General features: G+C 36.8%; 1 protein-coding gene across 2 annotated transcripts in view; it reads left to right on the top strand.

Annotated features, from left to right (window-relative positions):
* The window catches only part of SLC2A9 (solute carrier family 2 member 9), an 80,517-nt gene that overhangs the window by 46,293 nt on the left and 14,955 nt on the right, over positions 1 to 19,269 (top strand). For both annotated transcript variants that reach the window (XM_027686617.1, XM_027686616.1), the window contains exons 9-10: positions 6,635 to 6,736; positions 8,135 to 8,210. In XM_027686617.1, coding sequence (XP_027542418.1) covers positions 6,635 to 6,736; positions 8,135 to 8,210 — 178 coding nt within the window. The remainder of the gene's footprint in view (positions 1 to 6,634; positions 6,737 to 8,134; positions 8,211 to 19,269) is intronic.

The raw sequence follows: 19,269 nt of genomic DNA, 5'->3' as shown, positions 1-19,269 counted from the left end.
GCTAGTAGCATGCTTTGCCTCCAGCTCCATCCATCTTCCTCTCGAGCAAAAGCCATGTTACCAAGCCATTGAAAAGTAAAACGCCTGTATCGTTATGTTCCTTCCATTCATATAATTTGGCTGCAAATTCTGCTTACACTAGCAGTTCCTAGTTTACTTCACGAAATACCTGTGTTGTAGCATTGCATGCTTGATGCCCTGGCTTCTCTCTAGGGAGACAACATAAACTTCCTGTATGTTTTTTGGTTAATTGTAGAGAATTCCACCCATTGTACTGAACACAGATTCGGTTTAGAGGACTGACTAGACAATCGACTTTTTAATTAAGGTGCCCATTAATTTCAGTTTACTTCTGAAGAATTTTGGTGTCCTCTGGAATGAATGACAATGGATTTGCTACTCATAGGCATGTTACAGCAATACGTTGTCTAACCTGAAACCATTCATTAAAGCAGGATAAAATATACCTAAATAATTCCCTGTGATTATTAGAAGTCTGTTCTATAAATTCTGCAGTAAGGGGATTCCACAAACTTAGTTATTCTTCAGTAAGATTGATTGCTATGGCTATTTTTTAATTTTTAGTGATTGAGGTTATTTAATTTAGTTGTTGTCTTACTCTTAGAGGACAAAAAGAACAATTTGCCAGTGCCTTTCTTTAGCAAGGCAGCAGGGTGAGTGTAAAGGGAGACAAGTAAGCTTCTGAAAAGGTTCCTTCCCTCCTCCATGAAACCAGCATAGAATAAAAAGGAATATTATTCAAATTAGGCATCCCACATCCAATTTTGCCATCTGTGGCACCACATTTGGTCTTTATATAGTATTCACAGAAAGAGACTAGCTGTGACTATATTGAGAACACTGTGCCTTAAGCATTTCCCATAAGGTGATGCACCAAGGTGTTACTAAAAGCCTTTGACAGAGACAAGCCATGTGAAACCACAAGTGAGTTAAAATACATTTCAGTACTAAACCACAAAAGAATATAGGAAATCCTTTCCAGTATCACACAGAAGTCAAGGAAGCCAATCTTCTTAGGTGAGATGATTTTATTCTGCTTCAGGATCTCATAAGAAAGAGCTCTTAGACTTGGTCTGTGTTTCTTCTAATGTTAATAGATCTTAACACAGGAGGGATTCCCTGCTTGGGGCATGGCTCATCTTAAAACAAGGGTACTCCAGATACTTCCATAGGTATTCTCATCCCCAACACATTTCCTCCATGATTTCCAAAGGACAATGCAAGATATCTCCATTGAAACTCTGTGGCTCTACTGGGGTTAGAAGAGGAAGAAATCTGTTTCAGTGAAAGCCAGTCATATCAAGCGAAAAAAATGGCGTGGCAAATACTTGCATCTTGAGAGTTCTTAAGGAGTTGTGCTATAATCTGACTTTTAGTAAGATTTTTAATGCAGTCCCATGTGAGACTGTTCACACTAGGTCAGAATCAGCCTTCACCTGCCCATAAACCCCAATAGGATGTAAGTAGTGGAGAGTGCATTCCCCCCTCTTTCTCCGCTCACCCGGACAAGCTGTTGCTCAAGGATTACCAGAATTTGAAAGTTATATCTTGGCCTGTTATAGCCTGGATAGAGTCAGCAGTAGAAAAGAGAGATTGGCCAAACAGCATCTCAGATCATGGTATTTGTTGATGGGCAGAGGCATACAGGCACATTTTCACTGCAAGGTGTACTGCAGAGTGTGACTGCGTTAATGCACACTGCATTCATCCACAAGTGATCAATGGAATTGCTTTTAGACAAAGACGTTATTCCTTTTTAATTGTTTTAATACATGTGGACTTATGAATAGACAAGGCTTACATGTGTTGAAGTAACCATGTAGTGCCTTCCAGGAGAAAAAGTCTCATTATGAAGGTCTACCTTACAACGCCACTCCTAACACCCAAGGTGTACATGGTTAAAGGCTGCGTTTATGTAGTACAAATCCTTTTGCAGGATATATTCAGAAATTGAAACTCTTATAGACGTATCTCCTGCTGCTAAGGATTAAAAAACATTGGTTTTGAGTAATGTTTGTATCAATCTGTTCAAGATGATCTTCATCAGGGCATTCAAATACCATCACTAGAAAATAAAACACCAGCCACAATAAGCTGTCATAGATCAAGGTTGGGATCTAGTCTAGCTTTTATAGCATGAACATGACACAAGACAAAACTTAGTGCTTTTAACAGCTAAATCGCCAACAGAAGGAGTTTTGATTCAGAAATATCTATAGTTTACTGGAGGGACATCATAGGAATAAGGAAATAGGGTGCTTTTGTCTTGCCCTAGGGGCTGTTGCCAAGCACTGCTGAGGCAAAAGCATCTGGCTAGATGAGTTCCTGTCTCAGTCATGCTTGTCTGGCAGGCATCGACTATGGAGAGCATCTTTAGTGAACAGAAAATTTCCCTTCCAACTGAAGCTGATTGAGGATGCCTTACTGCAAAATACTTCAAACTGAGCTTGGAAACTTAGTAATCAACTCTACCCTTTACCGAGAGTAATCTCCAGCCTGGCAGCTACAGAAGGTGTGTAGGATCTTATCCTGTCACGGCTTTAACACAGATACAGGCAAATGCAGCGATTTATTTAAGGCTTTTGCTGATGTGGTCAAACTTGATGCTAGGCCTGTAAATTCCAGTTTAGGTACTTAAATACAATAACCCTTTTCTTTGTTTTAAAATGTATAATTCATAGAGTAGACTGATGGACACACATCAAAATACAAAGCAAAACCCCACAATTTATAATGCTCACTCTGCTGTTCTGCTCCTTTTCCTGGATGCAAGATACTACACATTGTGTCATAAAGTTACATAAATGAGATTATACATTTTCATCCTGATACTTAAAATGGAATTAACAGTATTAGCTTGCCACATTAAGTCTGAAACCAGTCATACTGTCTAACTCAGACCTTTATCCAAAATACGTCAGAAAGAAAGTGTGGCTACTGTTGACATTAACATACAGAGCAAACTTCTTCACAGAGCTTCACATCAAGAAAATCTGACAGAGTTTTCTTAGTATAATTTAGGGCCAGGATATGAGTAGGGAATTCAGTATTCAATGACCTCCTGTTTGGGCTATAAAACTTGCTTAGACATTCATTTTATCCAGACAAGCTCATCTGATCTTTTTTTAATGCACTCTGCTTTCATTATGTCAGCCTTGGTATCTGCAGCTGACTCAAGTGAAAAGGTTGACATTTGCTTCTTTAACTTTATTCACAAGTGTTTCCTGCCAGACAAAAGTAAGTTGTATGAAATGTTAACGTAGTTTGCATATCAGTTGCCTTATTATCACCAAACATTTGTGCTGAGAGAATTTTGGTTACAATATTTTTTTACACATTTTCAGTAATTTCAGCTGTGTTAATTATCATGACTTGGTATAGGGTTCTACAAAGGCATGTTTATGATCACACATAAACAAGTATCAGCCTACACAGTTTGGCACATAACTCAGTGTGCCATCACTGAAAAGAGTTGTAAGGTTCTTCTTTTGTCTGTACTAGAGCATATACTGAATTTCTTGTTATTTCATTTACTCTAGTGTATAGTATATTTTGACTTGTTATAGGTCTTCAATAGGTAACAGTTACCAATGCATAGCAGTGGAGCATTCAAAACTATAAATACTTGAGAACTGGTGAATCATCTTCCACTTCTTGTGAGTCATAAGCATCTTAGTGGGTTTTGCAAGTTAACAAGTTTTGGATTAGTATAATCATAACTAAAAAATTAAGTTGCTGTCTGTTTATAACCTCAAAACCAGCATTTTTTTCACCAGGGAAACTTGCTGTTACGGAAGATGTGTTAGACCTTGCTTTTCAAGTATTGCTGAATCCTCAAATTGGAAATGATTATACAATTCCCAGCTATTCTGAGACAACACAGTGTCCCTGTGAATTAGGACAAAATTCCTGATTATTTTTTCCTGTGAAGGAAGTTGGTCCATTCCATAAATGACCAGAAGTGTGACCAACAACAGCAATTATAAATTGTTTGGGTCAGAAACTGCAGGGAGTGCCCAGAAGCTGAAGCATCCAAGTTCCTGAATGGTTCTGTATTAAATAGATTGCATTGATGAATGCTTGGGAAACCTGGCATTAGCTCAGGAAACAGAATGTCATGGACTTGCTTGCACATGCATTTGCTTTATTTCTTCTCAAATTATCTGTAAAACAGAATTCAAATATATTAGAAACTACTGTTATGTTCTCTAAAACCCACAGATCTGCTGTAACTGTATCTGTGCTTGGCTGGTCTCAGTTATAACGGGGAGTGCCTCAGCAACCCACCTAGCTTTACACAAGTATGTCCACAGTATAGGTAGACATAACTGCATGCACATGTTTTTTTGAAGGATTTGTCCGAACTGTTCTCCCTTACTGGAATTTGATTTGCTTTGAGCTTTACAACTGAAAACTATGTATCGCATCTTCACCATGTTTTGTAGGAGAGGCATCTACGACCCTTTTTGCCTCTAAGAAAAGTATCATCCCTTACCTGGTTTTAACATAAAACCCACCAGCTGGGTAACACTGAAATTGTTTAATCATGACCACCAATCCAGCATTGAAAAAAATAAGAGAAATTGCGCAGTATGTCAAATTACATGTGCAACATTTATTGATGAATGTGTAATTCATACCAAATTACATGTGCAACATCTGTTGCAGAAGTCTCTGTCTTACAGACCCATTCATCCCTCAGATCCATAAAAGACGTCTCTTGGCTAAGTGTATGTGTGATGCAAGATATTTCCATTGAAACTCTGTGGCTCTTACTGGGGTCAGAACAGGAAGAAATATGTTCCAGTGACAGCCAGTCATAGGAGGTGAAGAAAACAAGGTGATAAATACTTGCATCTTGAGAGTTCTTAGGAAGTTATGTTATAATCTCTTAAAATCCATCGGCAAGATGGATTCATTCATCATAATGGAAACTACTTACCATCTTGTAAAGGTTTCAACAGTGAAGCAGTTGAAAAATTTGGTCCTTGTGAGCACAATGTGAAATCTTATTAACATCAGTACATGTCTTTTTAAAATTTCGTAATTCCATTATAGAAGCTGTGAAAACTTTCCAAGTGAGTATATTTCATCATTCAAAGAAACAAGGAATGCTAAATCTTACCACAGAGCTGTTTTCAGTGTTCTGCAGTGTCACAGTGCACATCTCTGGTGTGGAAGTTCAGCTCAGGGTACAGGGTGAACATGTGTTGAAGCCTGTCCTAAGATCTGCTGGTCAACTCCACACTGAAGAAGTTCTTGCCACTCGAGGCAAGTCTCTGGGTGACTTTGTACTTTCCTCTAACACATTTCTTCTCAATGCTCACAGGGGAATGGTGTGTCCTGTCTCCCAGAATTAAGGGTATTAGTCCAGGTTGCATTTTAGTCGCTCATTTTATCTTTTGCTCAAAGCATATGTGGAAGATGGATTTCAGTCTACAGTAAATAATTATATGACAAACAGTCACGTGAGTCTGACTCTACCTTATTTGAAATGGTACATTTTGGGCTTTGTAAAATTGTTTTATTTTTCTCATAAGAAAACCAACTGTAATTGTAATTTTAGTAATTATCAGCATGAAAATTACATCATCCATTATGACCTAAAATAAGTATTAGCCTATTTTAATGAGTCAGACTAGCAAAGACAGTTTCATGTTACAGGTTTTCAAGCAATTCTTCATTGTGTTCTTCTCTATTTAGATTTTGTGACTTATATTCAAGTGTTAAATAGAAATTTAAAATGAACATGAGTGTACAAGTTATAATCACTTGTCTGAACAAAGTTTTCTTCTGGGTGGATTTCTTTTGTCTGGATATCCTAATTACACTATCTATCTAAAATCATGACTAAATGTTTCTTCTGTGTTTAGACAAAAAAAGAAATTTAAAATAAATTTTAGTTTAATCAAAATTTAATCTATGCTAAAAAGCTTTAAGACTTAAATTTTAAATGTTTAAGCTTAAATTCAGAGAGATATTGAAATTATGAAGCAGTCAAAATACAAAAGCAAGAGACTATAGTTTGCTTCAACATTGACATTTAAAAATTATGTATTGTAAGAATGTTATTAGAGAAATTTGGTGCAAATTTGTAAGCCATTCAATCAATCTACAATTATTTATGCCTTGTAAAAAAAAAATCAAACTTCATTTAGTTATCATCATATTAATTATTTTTATATGGCTAATGTACATCACTTGTTTTATTATTAAATAGTTGCTGAAAAAGGTAAATGTAACAATAACTTTGAAATCTACTATGCTAATGGTGTTAAACATGAATTTACCTGTTGCACATTTTTCTATCTATATGGTTATATTTGTTCTGTAGTAGGAACTTCAGGCATAACACAAATACCAACTACTGCTTTGATGATTTTCTTCTTTTCAGCAGTCTCAAAGGATACCATGCTGACTTGTGTTTTCAAAGAGGTTAAATTGTGTAAACATAATTGTGAGCACAATTATGAACGTCAGAGCTTATAAATAGTGTAAAATCAACTCTCATGGTTTTATTTTTAATCTTCACATTTACTGGGAGAACATATTACGTGGTCCAAGTTCTTCAGTGCTTTATCAAGAAAGTCAAATGCCACCTTTTGTTTTCCAGGGCTTGGTTATTGAACGGCTTGGACGCAGGCCTCTTCTCATTGGAGGTTTTGGGCTGATGGTTGTCTTCTTCTCAGTACTTACTGTCTCCCTGACTTTACAGGTAACACTTCAGTCACTATATATTTTTACTCTCTCTTTGGCCTATTTTAAATATGCTTGATACTGGTTGACCTCGACATTCCTACATAAGCGAATCCTTTTAATCAGTTTGGCATAAGGATTGAACGGTCTCTTTTGCTAATTTATGAATCTCTTGACTTCAAAGTGCTATCATTAGTCATAGCAGCTTTTGCATTAAAAAGCAAGAGGAGCTTTCTCACATTCTGTCTCCTTAACTCAGAGATTTACGCATATCATGAACTATTACAAAGACAATTTTACCCATAGTTTAGTAAATAGTTTATACACATTCCATGAGTTTATCTTTTTAATTCACTCTCTATATTTCTTTCTTACTTTATATGTCATCACTATTTTAGGTTTGGATTTTTTTTTTCCAGTAGTGAAAAAATTTCATGTTTGCTATTTCTTTCAAGTTACTTTTCTGGTATTTGTATAGGCAATATAAAGATGTAGCCTTTGGGGAACATTTGCACTTAGAAGAAAGAGGAGGATAGACTTTTTATCAGGGCCTGTTGTCATAGCACAAAGAGTAATGACTTTAAACTAAAACAGGGCCAATTAAGATTAGATATAAGGAAGAAGTGTTTTACAATAAGGGAGGGTGAAATGATGGAACAGGCTGTCCAGAGAGGTGGTTGATGCCCCATCCCTGGAGACATTCAAGGTCAGGTGAGATGGTTCCTATAATTTAGAGGTCTGAATAGAGAAATATCTGCTTAGAAGTAGAAGAAAGACTGCCTTGGGAGGAAAATAAGTGATGCCATTTACAGTTCACTTAAAGAAGCATTTATAGTTTGTTCTGGTTTTGCCTCTACCTATTGTTTGCACACATGGCTCTCCTTGTCTGCAAAATACAATTATGGCTGAAAAATCCCTGGGCTGTGGCTTTCCCAAGGGCAAGGTTCAGATTCAGCTCTCACACCGACTGGCAGCCTGTCGTGTCTAGTCTCCAGCCCAGGCTTTGACTGGTGAACTTTGAAGCTCTATGGGCCATCATAGTTGCTCTTTCTAAACACGACTGAAATACCTGAGGAGGATGGAGGTGCTGAATCTGTTCGTTGGAAAGAAAACCTCTTTTCCAGATTGGCTTGAACTTTAGAACAAGAAGTTGCGAATTTTTAGAGTTCTGACTCCTGCGGTGCGTGAGCTTGTCTAGCGTTTCTCTACAGGGATTCCACAGAGACCAAGATTTTTAATACAAGTCATCTAGTAAGGTCCTACAGAAATACTGTGATTTTCTAAAGTAACCCTAGACTAAATTCTGAAATAGATAAAGAATAATGGAAAACACTATCTGTGTTTTTTTAAAAAATATTTTTGTAAATATTTGTGATACATACAATATGCTTAACGTGAATGTCTTTTATCTACCCAGAACACTGTGCACTGGCTTCCTTACCTCAGTATATTTTGCATCCTTGCAATCATTGCATCATTCTGCATTGGACCAGGTATGTCTCTATATATTTTTTCATGTTTCTTTGCACATCAAAGCACAGATATTTTTTCTTTGGCATTATGTCAACAAATCACTTGTGTGGAACTTCACTTTACCCTTATCTGAATACCACAAGGGGTCTAAGTCAATAAAAGATAGAAACACAAAGTGATAGGAATATTCTTGATTAAAAAACCCCTGTACACATGTGTTCTCATTTAGGTGTCAGCATAATTGAGAATTAGGGCCTAAAAAATTAAAATCTTGACTATTATTGTAGGATCACTGTGATTTTTCAAGATCTACAAATACACTCAGACTGGAAGCTGAGTGTTTTACGTAAAAATTGTTGTGTTAGCACCTCGGTGCTGGTGGAATTCAAATGGGGCACTGGTGGAGAGGGAGGAAGGGAACATCTGTGTGTGTGGTTCCTTTGTTCTCTTCCTTTCCAAAGACAAAGAAGCCCCAAGTGAGAGGGTTTACACATATTCTCTTTAGGAATATGATAGAAAAGGTAGGTATCCTTATAGTGGAGCTGCTTCTTTTCTGTCAGTTCTCTAGAGATTGTATGCATTTCAGAGCTGATGCCCTCAGATAACTGCTTTTGTAGGTTATAGTGTGTTTATCAGAGCTATTTTCTCAGCTAGACTTTGATTACTTAGAGATGAGTAGAACTTTATAGACAATCTGGTATTCACAGGTTGTAATTTTTGTATTTCATTTTCTTTAACAAAGAACATGTTTGTGGTATAAAAAATTGATAAAGCCAGACCTTCCTCAGAAATGTAGAATGAAAAGACAAGAGCAACAGTCAAGTCTCAGCAAGGCCTTCTCTGACTGGATAGAGGAGAAAAAAAAATTATACTGAGATGTCGTGGTTTAGGAATGGTATTCTCCAATTTAGTGTTCCCACTGAAATCACTCCAAACCATACATCACTTGCTCACTCCCTCCTTCCCCTCCCCTTCCCCTGCGGGATGGAGAGGAGAACTGGAGGCATAAAAGGTAAAGATTATGGGTTGAGATAAGAATAATTTACTGGAAACAGCAATGAGGTAAGAAAACTAATAGTAACAGCAACAATACCAATGACAGAGGGTACAAGAGAGAAGCAAACAATTCACATGGAAACCCCTTGACAATACCCAACCACTCCCGCTGCCATGCCCTTCCCCTGTCACTGGAAAATGACATCAGGTGGCATAGAATAACCTCTGAGTCCTGGCCATGCCACTCCTGGCTACTGCAGATGTTAACTCTGTCTTGGCCGGAACCAGGACATGACGATATAAAGCACTGGAAGACTTCACTCAAGAAGGCCATGAAATGTCTGTCCTTGCAGCTATTCAAAACTCAGCTGCACGAGTTCATGAGATATTGCCCCTGCTAAGACCAGCTGAACTCCAGAAGTCTCTTCCAGCCTAATTTATCCTGGGATTCTAATTGAATCACATCTTTGGAAAACACATTTTAATAGAGACGCAAATACTTGCCTGAGTGTAGTATTTATCTAAATAATATTGCTCTAGCCTTCAGATACTTAAAGAGAATTGAATTCTGAAGTTATCAAATAATGAAATGTTAACAAAAATTACTTGCAGATAGATAAAGAAAAATGTAATCCAAATTCAACTGACATACAGACTAAGATGTCAAAACAGTGCTTAAATTTTCAAAGATTCTCTTACAAGTTGTCCTCCACAAAAAGGGGAAAAGTCAGCTACTTTTTAGGATTTTTTCACAGTTGCTCAGCGGTAAACCAGAAAGTAAGACTTCTCTTCCCTTGACTTCTCAGAGCTTTTTTCATGCACTATTTATTGCCTCTTTTTCTTTGTAAAGAGTTTGACATTAAACATTAATCTAATGTTTATACATTTTCACCACTGGAGTTAATTAATTGATTGATTGTGGTTTATTTGGGAGAAGAAAGAATTGCTGGTGTTTAATGTGACTCTAATGAAACATTGTTGTCATTCTGTGGATCCTCTTTTGGAAAGCTCAGAAAAAAATATGCTGCTTTAGAGGAAAAACGGGGAGAAGACAAAGATATTCCTTTTCCCCTTGTTTTTGGGAAAAGAGTTTGTCACTAATTTCTGTGCAAAATACTGCTAAAATACTGAAAAAAATATTGCCATCCCTTTGTCCTTCTTACATATCTCAGTTTCAGCTACATCCACTGTATTGCTGACATATGTTTTCTAGACTGAGGTTGGGGTTTTTTTTAAGAATTCTGTGAAATAGAACTGTCCTTGAATTTTGAATACCATAAAAATGTCGAATGTTGAATTGAAACTTCTTGAAACTTCTAGTTGCTCAGACAGTTTAAGTACACCTACTTGCAATATCTAGGTTTGGGTTGTTTTTAAAAACTACAAATTAGAGTTTGAAACAAATTGTAGTTTTTTTCCATATTACACATATGTTCCACCTAGAACGTGCAGATTTGCAGATGTTCTTACAAGTTATATTTTAAGCATATGAAGATTAACCCTCTATGTTACTCCTTCACCACACCGTTCTTCAACATGGATTCTGGTTTTCTTCATTTAACTTCTTTCCCTTTACTATTTTAGCAGACTTTAAAGTCAGATTGAAAAGGCAGATATATCTTTGGATTTAACGTCTTTGTTCTCTTTAGTGGGCCCTAGGAGATCTGAACTACTTTACTACCTCTTAGCTGGGCAACTTCCAGTATTAGCCATGTTTAAAGATGGTTGAATGAGAAGAGAGCATATTTTTTTTTCTGAATGAAGAAAATATTACCAGAAATGAGATGTCCACTTTCCATCCACTGCTTTTTGTATCACAAGACACAACTTCAATAACTGAGTGCAATTACTGTGTCAAGTTTTGACCACCCATCCAAGACAGGAAAGGCATCAATAGCCTGTGGCAAGTCCATTGGAGAGTAACCAAATCAGTGTCAGGACCCCTGTGAGAAGGGACCCTTGGTGAACTGGACTTGTTCAACCTGGAGAAGAGACAGCTTTGGGGACCTAAGAGCGGTGCCACTACCTATGGGAAGGGTGTTGCAACTCTGAAGTTAGTTTTCTGTTGCTGCGTGTTGAGATGCTTGAAGGACAGAATGCATGTGTTGAAACAGGAAAGATTCAGAGAGACTATAAGGAAAAGCTTTTTGCTTATAGGCAGTCAAGCAAGCTATCGAGGACATTGAATCTTTAATTACTACACAAAGATCAAAATTGAGTAGTTTGTACTTCTGCTTTTTTCCAGTGCAGTGGCTGTAGGAAAGTGTCTAGAGTAAAACAGAAACAGGGCAAGTAGGTGAGACACTTTTTTAGAACCAGAGCACATTTTTTTCAGTTTAGGGTCTTCCTGAGTCATAGCTTCTAACATTTTCATAGTCTTCCATGGGTTTGTTAATTCTCTGTCTGAAACTGCAAAATTTCAGCATTCTTTGACAAAGAAAACTACGTGTTGATCACCTCTCATGCTCATGTCCTTCGTTGTTCTTTGTGTGATGCCCTCTGGGTCTTGCAGAAATAGAGAAACTTGTCCCTTTTCCCCCTCTCCCACTTCCTTGTGATCTTGTAGACTTTTACTTTATCACCCCAGATTTTTCTGGACTGGATAGCTATTTCTTATTGCCGCCTTCTCAGTGATATTTTATGACACCCCTTTAGCAGGAAAATTTCACACTTCAATATCTAGTATTCTTTTGTAGCACTCTGGTAGTTTAATGAGACAAGATTCAAGTTCAGGAATAACTTTCCCACCCTTCTGGTCTGTAAAAGGGTTTTTCCCTAAGAGAATTAAGGCATGTTCTTTATCATAAATCTGCATATTTTAGATACATTTAGCTTTTTGCAGAAGTTTTGCCATTTGTTTGTATTGGTTAAACAGGTACTATTGTCATGGTGTAACTAATGCTCAGTATCTTAATTCCACCTGTAGTTACTCAGAGCATTTCAGCGTTTTTCAGAGTAAAAACACATGGTTTGTAATTACATAGGTACAGAACTTCAGCAAGGATGAATTTAGTTTATGTTCATTGAGTTATTGGTGCTTGGGAGAATTATCTCATCTGAAGATAGTAAATAACATGAGGAATTGAGTTTATAAAAATACTGCTCTAACTTTCTAGAGCATAAAATTGCTTTTAAAATACAATATTTTCTCTCTTGTTAGAAGATCTGATACCTTCTCCATAGCTTAGGTGTTGTGTGGTCTTCCACTTTCTGATAGCATACAAATGACTCCCATCTGCTCCTTTAAAGCTAGGATCAGCTGTTACTATAAACTGCGGAGAGGGTTTTTTTGTTTCATTTTTCTGAACTCGGCTTTTCAGCTTGCAGATCTTTTTGAGGACTGAAACAGTAATGTTAGCAATAGTTATGTTCAGGCATGCATGTGGTTCAGTACTTCATCATTTTTATCAAAAGACAAACATAAGAAAGCTTTCGCTTTCTAAAAATTAAAGGGACCCCTATGTTCAAGATAATCTGTGATCTGACAGAAAAATACTCTTAAAAAATTGCCTATTGTTTTATAGATTAAGATGCCATGCTGGTCAGACAGTCACTTCATTGTGCCTATTTCATTAATTATATACAAGTGAAGATATTGGTTTGCAGAGAAACATAGTGCTTTTCAATATTACTTTTAACTGCGGGAACATGTTATTAAATAATTTTACAGTTTTCCTTTCCGTAAAATGGCAGAAGCTTCATGGAAATGTTTTTTTCTTGGTCAGACAGTTGACCTGAAATAAATATAGGATACGTTTCAGTTGAAGAATTGTCGTCCAGCAAAGAGTGAATAGAAAGAACTGAGGGTGTCGGTTCTAGCTCCTAAGGAGACAACAAACAAAAAGAAAAAAAAAATAGAGAAAATAGAGAAAAGAAAAATAGTAAGAGAACATTTTCTGTATCTCCAAAGAGTATTTGTGTTGCTCATGCATCGTGACCAAATGCATTGATTTGTAATGCCCTTACTGAGTGGGTAACAATATGCAGCTCCTTGGAAATTTGGATAGTGATAGACGAGCTTAGGTACATGTGAAATGTCTTCCTTATTTAACTTTGCCTTAGATAATATTCAAGGAAAAAGGAAAAGCTAAAATTTATCGCCACTTTCTCAGTTCGATCTGTGTGGCTGTCTCTCCATGGACACTGAACACTGTCATGTTAAACTGTGCCTGCAGAATCAATCTCTTTCTGGAAAGCCACTCTGTATACTGACTTAAACAGGAAAAAGAGAGAAGGTTCTGCTTATTTTTAGTTGTTATCTTGAATTCCCCGTTCACCCACTGTGCCTTTGCAACAGTTGCTGTGCCAACAAGTGATTTTTAATTTTTTGGGGAGAATTGAAAAATGTGCATTGTAGTTTTACAAACCTGCTGCAGATTGGCCCCTTTTATCTACCAGCCAAATGGTTTCAAACAAACAAATAAACAAAAACAAACCAGTGCCCTCTCTGACCAAGAATGTGTGAAATCCAGTTTTCTGATTTGCCTGCAGGGATGTGACCCCACCTGTCAGTGAGTCTGTTATGCATTTTGAGATGAGGGGCTTGCAGTCCTTGTTTTAGATGTTTTTTCCAATTTGTATAAAACAATTGAACGTTCATTCTCTGAACCAGAGAATGGCTCTTCTGCCATGTGTCAAGATGTGCCAGATGGTGGAACATGTGGAGAAAACAACCCCATCAACTGACTAATTGGGGATTACAGCAACATTGGCATGGACTACTAGATAACCTTCCTAGTGAAGCAAGCATAACAAAAACACAGTCAAGGCCTTGAGAACTTGGAAACTTGGCATAAAGCATTTCCATGCATTATCCTTGTATGAGGAGATTTATTGATATTTCTTTCTTAGAAGCATATGCTGTTTAAGTGCAACACCTTTCTATGTAACACCTTTATCTATTTTGATAAATGGACAAGGCACTTCTGCAGAGAAGAGGAAGGAAAACAGGATGGGAGAGGCTAGGTATGATGACTGTCTTTAACTAAATAGAAAGATGGGAGGAGGTGGACTGTTTCAATAAAATAGTTTGCTTTGAAGTAATTTTCTTTTAACAGTTTATTTCAGAAATTGAATAAGTACTGTTGCTTTGAAATATTTTCAAAATTTTTGGCCCTGGAAACATGGTGAACTAGAGCACTGGACTTATTTTATCATTAGAAATAAGCAGAAATAATACTCAACCTTATTGTGCAGTAAGATCTGTAAAAAATGTTTGTGTAGCACAAGTGTGTTGCCAGCTCTTCAACCACTGTAGCTGGGAGGGAGGTCACCCACATGTGTGCACAGGAAGGTGTCCAGCAATGTTCCTTTTTTCATCGAACATTCCCCAAGAGTTCCTTGGAGTCCTCCGGAAGGAAAAAAAAATCAGCTTTTATTACAACAAGCAGTAACACTCAGGGAAATTCCAGAAATCTGAGGATATGCTTTTATATCCATTGCCTGATCATGGTAACTCAAGCCATCTTTGTGCTGGAAATTTGTGTTATTTCAGTGGCACTTCAAGTTTGAGATTAGTGATTTTGTTGAAATCTGACTTAAGTGTTTCACATTTTGCCCATTTCTAGTAATGGTACATATATATCTGTATGAGTTGGAAAGAAAAAGAGGTTTGGAAACTCAGAACAGGGTAAGAATTTAAGGGTGTCTGAAAATGCCAGTTAGCTAAGGGACAATATAAGAATAACATTTCTAAGTATCACATGGAAGTCTTCCTCATAGCTATTTATATTTTATCTAAGTAATTTGAAAGATTTTTTTTCATATTAACTCTCTACACATTCTTGCATGTTTTCTCGGAGACCTAATACATCATATTGTCATGCATTGTCTCTTTGTATTGTAATGTGAAAAATGCTCATTGTGTTGTCATGTATCATGTCACCATTTTTGAGATGATGACTTAGAGCTGAATGTTGGAGCACAAAATTGTTCATGCAGTAGTTAGCACAGAAAAGCTGCAAAGAAGGGCTACCATGAAGGTGAAGAAAATAGATTTTTATATGAAAAGATACAGAATAACTTCATAGTGCCTAAAAGAAAAGGCTGAAAATATGATTTCTAAGTACATGGGCAAAAGGGAAAATAGCACTGAGAAGGGAGAATAACCTGAAGGCAAATATTGCTACGAAAAATAACACCAAAGACCCAAACTTAGATGCTAGCTGGCCATGAATAAATTTAGAATGTAAATTGGAAGAAAACTCCTAGCTGCTAGAGGAGACAAGTTCTGTATCAGCTTCTCAATGGAAATAGCAAAATGAGACTTGAAACAATCATATTTTATAAATTAAATATTGTCTGAAACAGCTGAGGATGGGATTTGAACCACATGACCTAATCTGATCCTAGATTCCTTTATCTTCAAGTCCTGTGTTCTTCATTTATCTGTGAGATGCTTGATCATCTGTATAAAGTCTTACTCTGTTTCCACTGTCTAAAAGCCCACGGTGTCTGCAAAGATGTGCAGGTGGCCAGTGGGATTTTCTAGATGGTCATTGCACAAAGCAGAGCAGCCCCAGACTTCATTTCTATCACTAGCTGCTATTTTTATATCAGTGGCACTAGAGTAAGAAGAAAGCAGGAGTCTCTGGTTAAGTGGTTTCAGGCATTCTGACTTTGTTGTGTTATTCCATGTAACATCTTAGACGTAGCTATTCTGGTCTCAGATCCTGTAGAATTCCTGCTGAGTTCAGTGGGGCATGGCTAAGGTTGAATTATGTGTGATCAAACTTGAGTCTGTGTGATTTTGTCTTGATTTCTACTTCTAAAATAGGTTTCTATTTAGTATGCATAGGGATGACAAAATCAGATCAGTGGCATGTTTCCAGTCACACTCTGATCATAAGAAAGGGAAATCAATAAAATTCACACTCAGATGGAATTTGAAAAAAAAAGTAATTTTATGGTAGCAAGATCTTTATTTTTTGATTGTTGTTTTTTATAGAATTGCATTTTCAGACACATCTCAGAAACCCTAACACACCAGGCCATTCCAGAAAACTGTTCCACTTATGTTTGTCTCTTTTTTTAGAGTTTTATCTTATAATGGAGTTTTATAATATTTGTCATGGATTATGGAATGTGAGTGAAGTCTTCCCTAGCACAGCTGAACAAAATAGAAACATGATAATAGTATATTCAGCATGTTAAATTGACATTATAAATTAAACAAAACTTAGAGGAAATCATTGCTGTGCCCTGAGGTGTATCAAAGATAGTTTGGTATTTAAAGTTTAAATCAGTCTGTGCTCTTGCCCTGAATGCCAGCGTGCAGCTGTATTGACAGCAGAGCTCTTGTGATAAAAGGGTCATTTTGAAAGTCATGAGGTTTGTTCAATCTGAAATGTCATGAGTGAAGAAAATAAAAATCGGCTCTTGGATGTGAAACACAGAGGTGTGATAGCACACACATAGACGTAAAAGTACTGAAACGAAAGGCGGCATTGGTATTATTGCCTAAACAGGCATTTACAGCTTTGTGTGAAGTTTTAGCTTCTCCACTTAGAGTGGGATGTAAGAATTTCTAATGCTCATGGCCTCCCACAGAGGCATTATGCTAGTCCACTTTGAGAAAGAGTTTGAGCTTGCTTGAAAAAAACCCACCTTTTTGTAACAGAAAAGTCTATGATGTTAAAAAGAAACAAGTAAATCTATGTTGCTCTATATTTAATAGAGTAGTAGATTTGAAACGTTAATTTTCAAAATTTATTTTATTCTCTAAACAAGAAGCCTTTACAATCTTTTCAGCAGATAAACATGCTCTGATAGTGCCAAATGGTTCCTGCATTGGATATGGAGAGTATTTTTGTAGAAATATCCTTTAGTTTTTCACAAGTATTTAGGAAAAGGTTTGGTTTGTTGATAGTTGTATGGTTTTTGTGGGCACAACAGTAGATTTAAAATATACCATTCTAAAATCAGTTAAATACTCCAAATGTGAGTTATAACTCAGCTCAGGAACTTGTAATAAACTGAAGACAGCACATACCCATCTCAGTTGAAGATTGGCTCAGGGATCTCTGGCCCCATTCCCAGCCCTGTTGTGACACTCCGTTGCTGTAGACTGCCATCCATCCAATGAAAGTATCCTTAGGATTGGTGTTTTAGCCTCCCAGCTGCCAGCCATCACAGCCTGCCATATTAATGCCATTGTCTTAATCTATGAAGCACAGCCACAGGAGGCCTGATTTACCTTTCCTTTTCTGGTTTTCTCTAGCAATAGAAAATCTTCTGCCTACACCTGGGGGCAGGAATATTTTCAAATACTTCTATTGAGTCAAGTAGTTGAGAATTTCCCTTTTGATTACCTTTGAGTGAACAAACTGAGTTTTGGGGCTGTTAAGAAATAAAACTAGAATTGCTTTAAATCTGGCCACATCTTCATCGACTTTTTTTTTTGAGGAGGAGGATAGTATGACCCTTGAATATATTAAATACAGCATCATTCAACATATATTTTGGGGTTAATACCTGCTTTATATTTTGTTTGAATTCTTCTCCAAGAGCAGTATAGATCAAATGTGTAACTTTTAACAGTTCTGCAGCAGAGGTGTTTTCAATTATTTGTAATTAGTGGCAATTCTAAAGAAAAATTAACCCCAGGTATTTGAAAGGTAATTGTATCTGTTGGATAAAGGAATTGCTGGAGGTGACACCTGGAGCTCTTAGCAGGAGGAAAACTTACCAACTTTATCCCTCTAACAATAGATTCTACAAATTATCTTAATTGAAGCTTTCAAAACGTGAATGCTTTGACACTTGACAGTGCTCCTCCTACCAGAACTAGCAGCTTTTCCTGAATAATCATTTATTACTTGCTCATGGCTCACAACTGAAGAAATTTACTGCTGAAAAAATGCACCCATGTGTTTTAAATCTTCATGTACCCATGAAAAATTAATTTATTCTGAAGCTATGTAAGTGACCTAGGTACATTATTCAGATTAATGGGGATTAGATATGGAAAGCCTAGTAAAAAAAAATATACTGCTTCTTCTGTGAATTAGTATAAAATATTTATACTTACAAAAGTGCAAACTAATAAATTTATAGAACAGGAGATGTAGAACTAATGAATGTAAGACAATAAAAATATTTTATTTTCCTCATGCCCGGGCACCATGCACAACAAAGAAAAGTTCTCTGTTTGTACCATCTATTTATGGCTAAGCTCCATGGCTAACATCTAAATGCAAAAGTTTATTAGTGTTATGTTGCAATTAAAGTTGGTCTAGGGTCTATACAGTGTTTCTTGGTAACCAACATACTGCATAGAAAGCTAAATAAGTAAGAGACCAGTAAGAGACTTCCACAGCAAAAAATAGGTCAGAAGGACAACTGTATGACCAAGGGTAGTCAGATGGTGTCAGTTTGACCGAGTAAGCAGTTGTTTTCTTTGAATCTCCAGATGTTATCTGTCCTACTCCAGAAACTTCACTTTTTTGGGAACACTGTTATGCTTTTGGATACTTCTTTCCGAGTTTCCTCAGAAAGAAGGCTTATATCTTTTCACAGGAAGACTATTGCTGTCTTTCTTCAAGCTGGTACTTCTAATCAAAGGGCGTCTTCTGACTCACCTGCTTTTCCTTTCTGTTTGGTAGCAAACAGATACTGCTATTTGCTAAATTTGTTTTAGCTATCAGCCACAGTAAAGAAAATAAAATATTTTTATTTGTCTACATTCATTAGTTCTACTTCTCTTCATACCCTGTCTACCATCTTGTGGCAGCAGCTGGATTCTTTAATTACTGGCATTTCAGGCCATGTGTCCCAAATACTTCAAACAGTTTCCAGAAATCATAAACAAAAAAAGTGAAGACATGGTCTGTTACCCATCTTAAACAGGAGAAGGACAGGGAGAACTCTTCAGTCCCAGCTTATCTAAAAATTTGGTCCACTGTTTTTACTCTTGGGGCCCTTCAGGATGAGTGCAGCTACACAATGACATAAATTGTGCACTGCCAGTACGATCGATTTGTTTGTTAAAATATTTAATGAGGAAAACCTGACATGCCACACTGAATTTTCAAGACTGTTTTAGCTTTCATAGGTTCACAATCAGCAGCATTTTGTACTAATGGA

Source organism: Neopelma chrysocephalum, unplaced genomic scaffold (assembly GCF_003984885.1).
Source record: "Neopelma chrysocephalum unplaced genomic scaffold, ASM398488v2 Primary Assembly neopelma1_71, whole genome shotgun sequence".
In the NCBI taxonomy this organism is placed as follows: domain Eukaryota; kingdom Metazoa; phylum Chordata; class Aves; order Passeriformes; family Pipridae; genus Neopelma; species Neopelma chrysocephalum.
The sequence above is the reverse complement of the archived record's forward strand: the minus strand, read 5'-3'. Positions and strand labels throughout refer to the sequence as shown.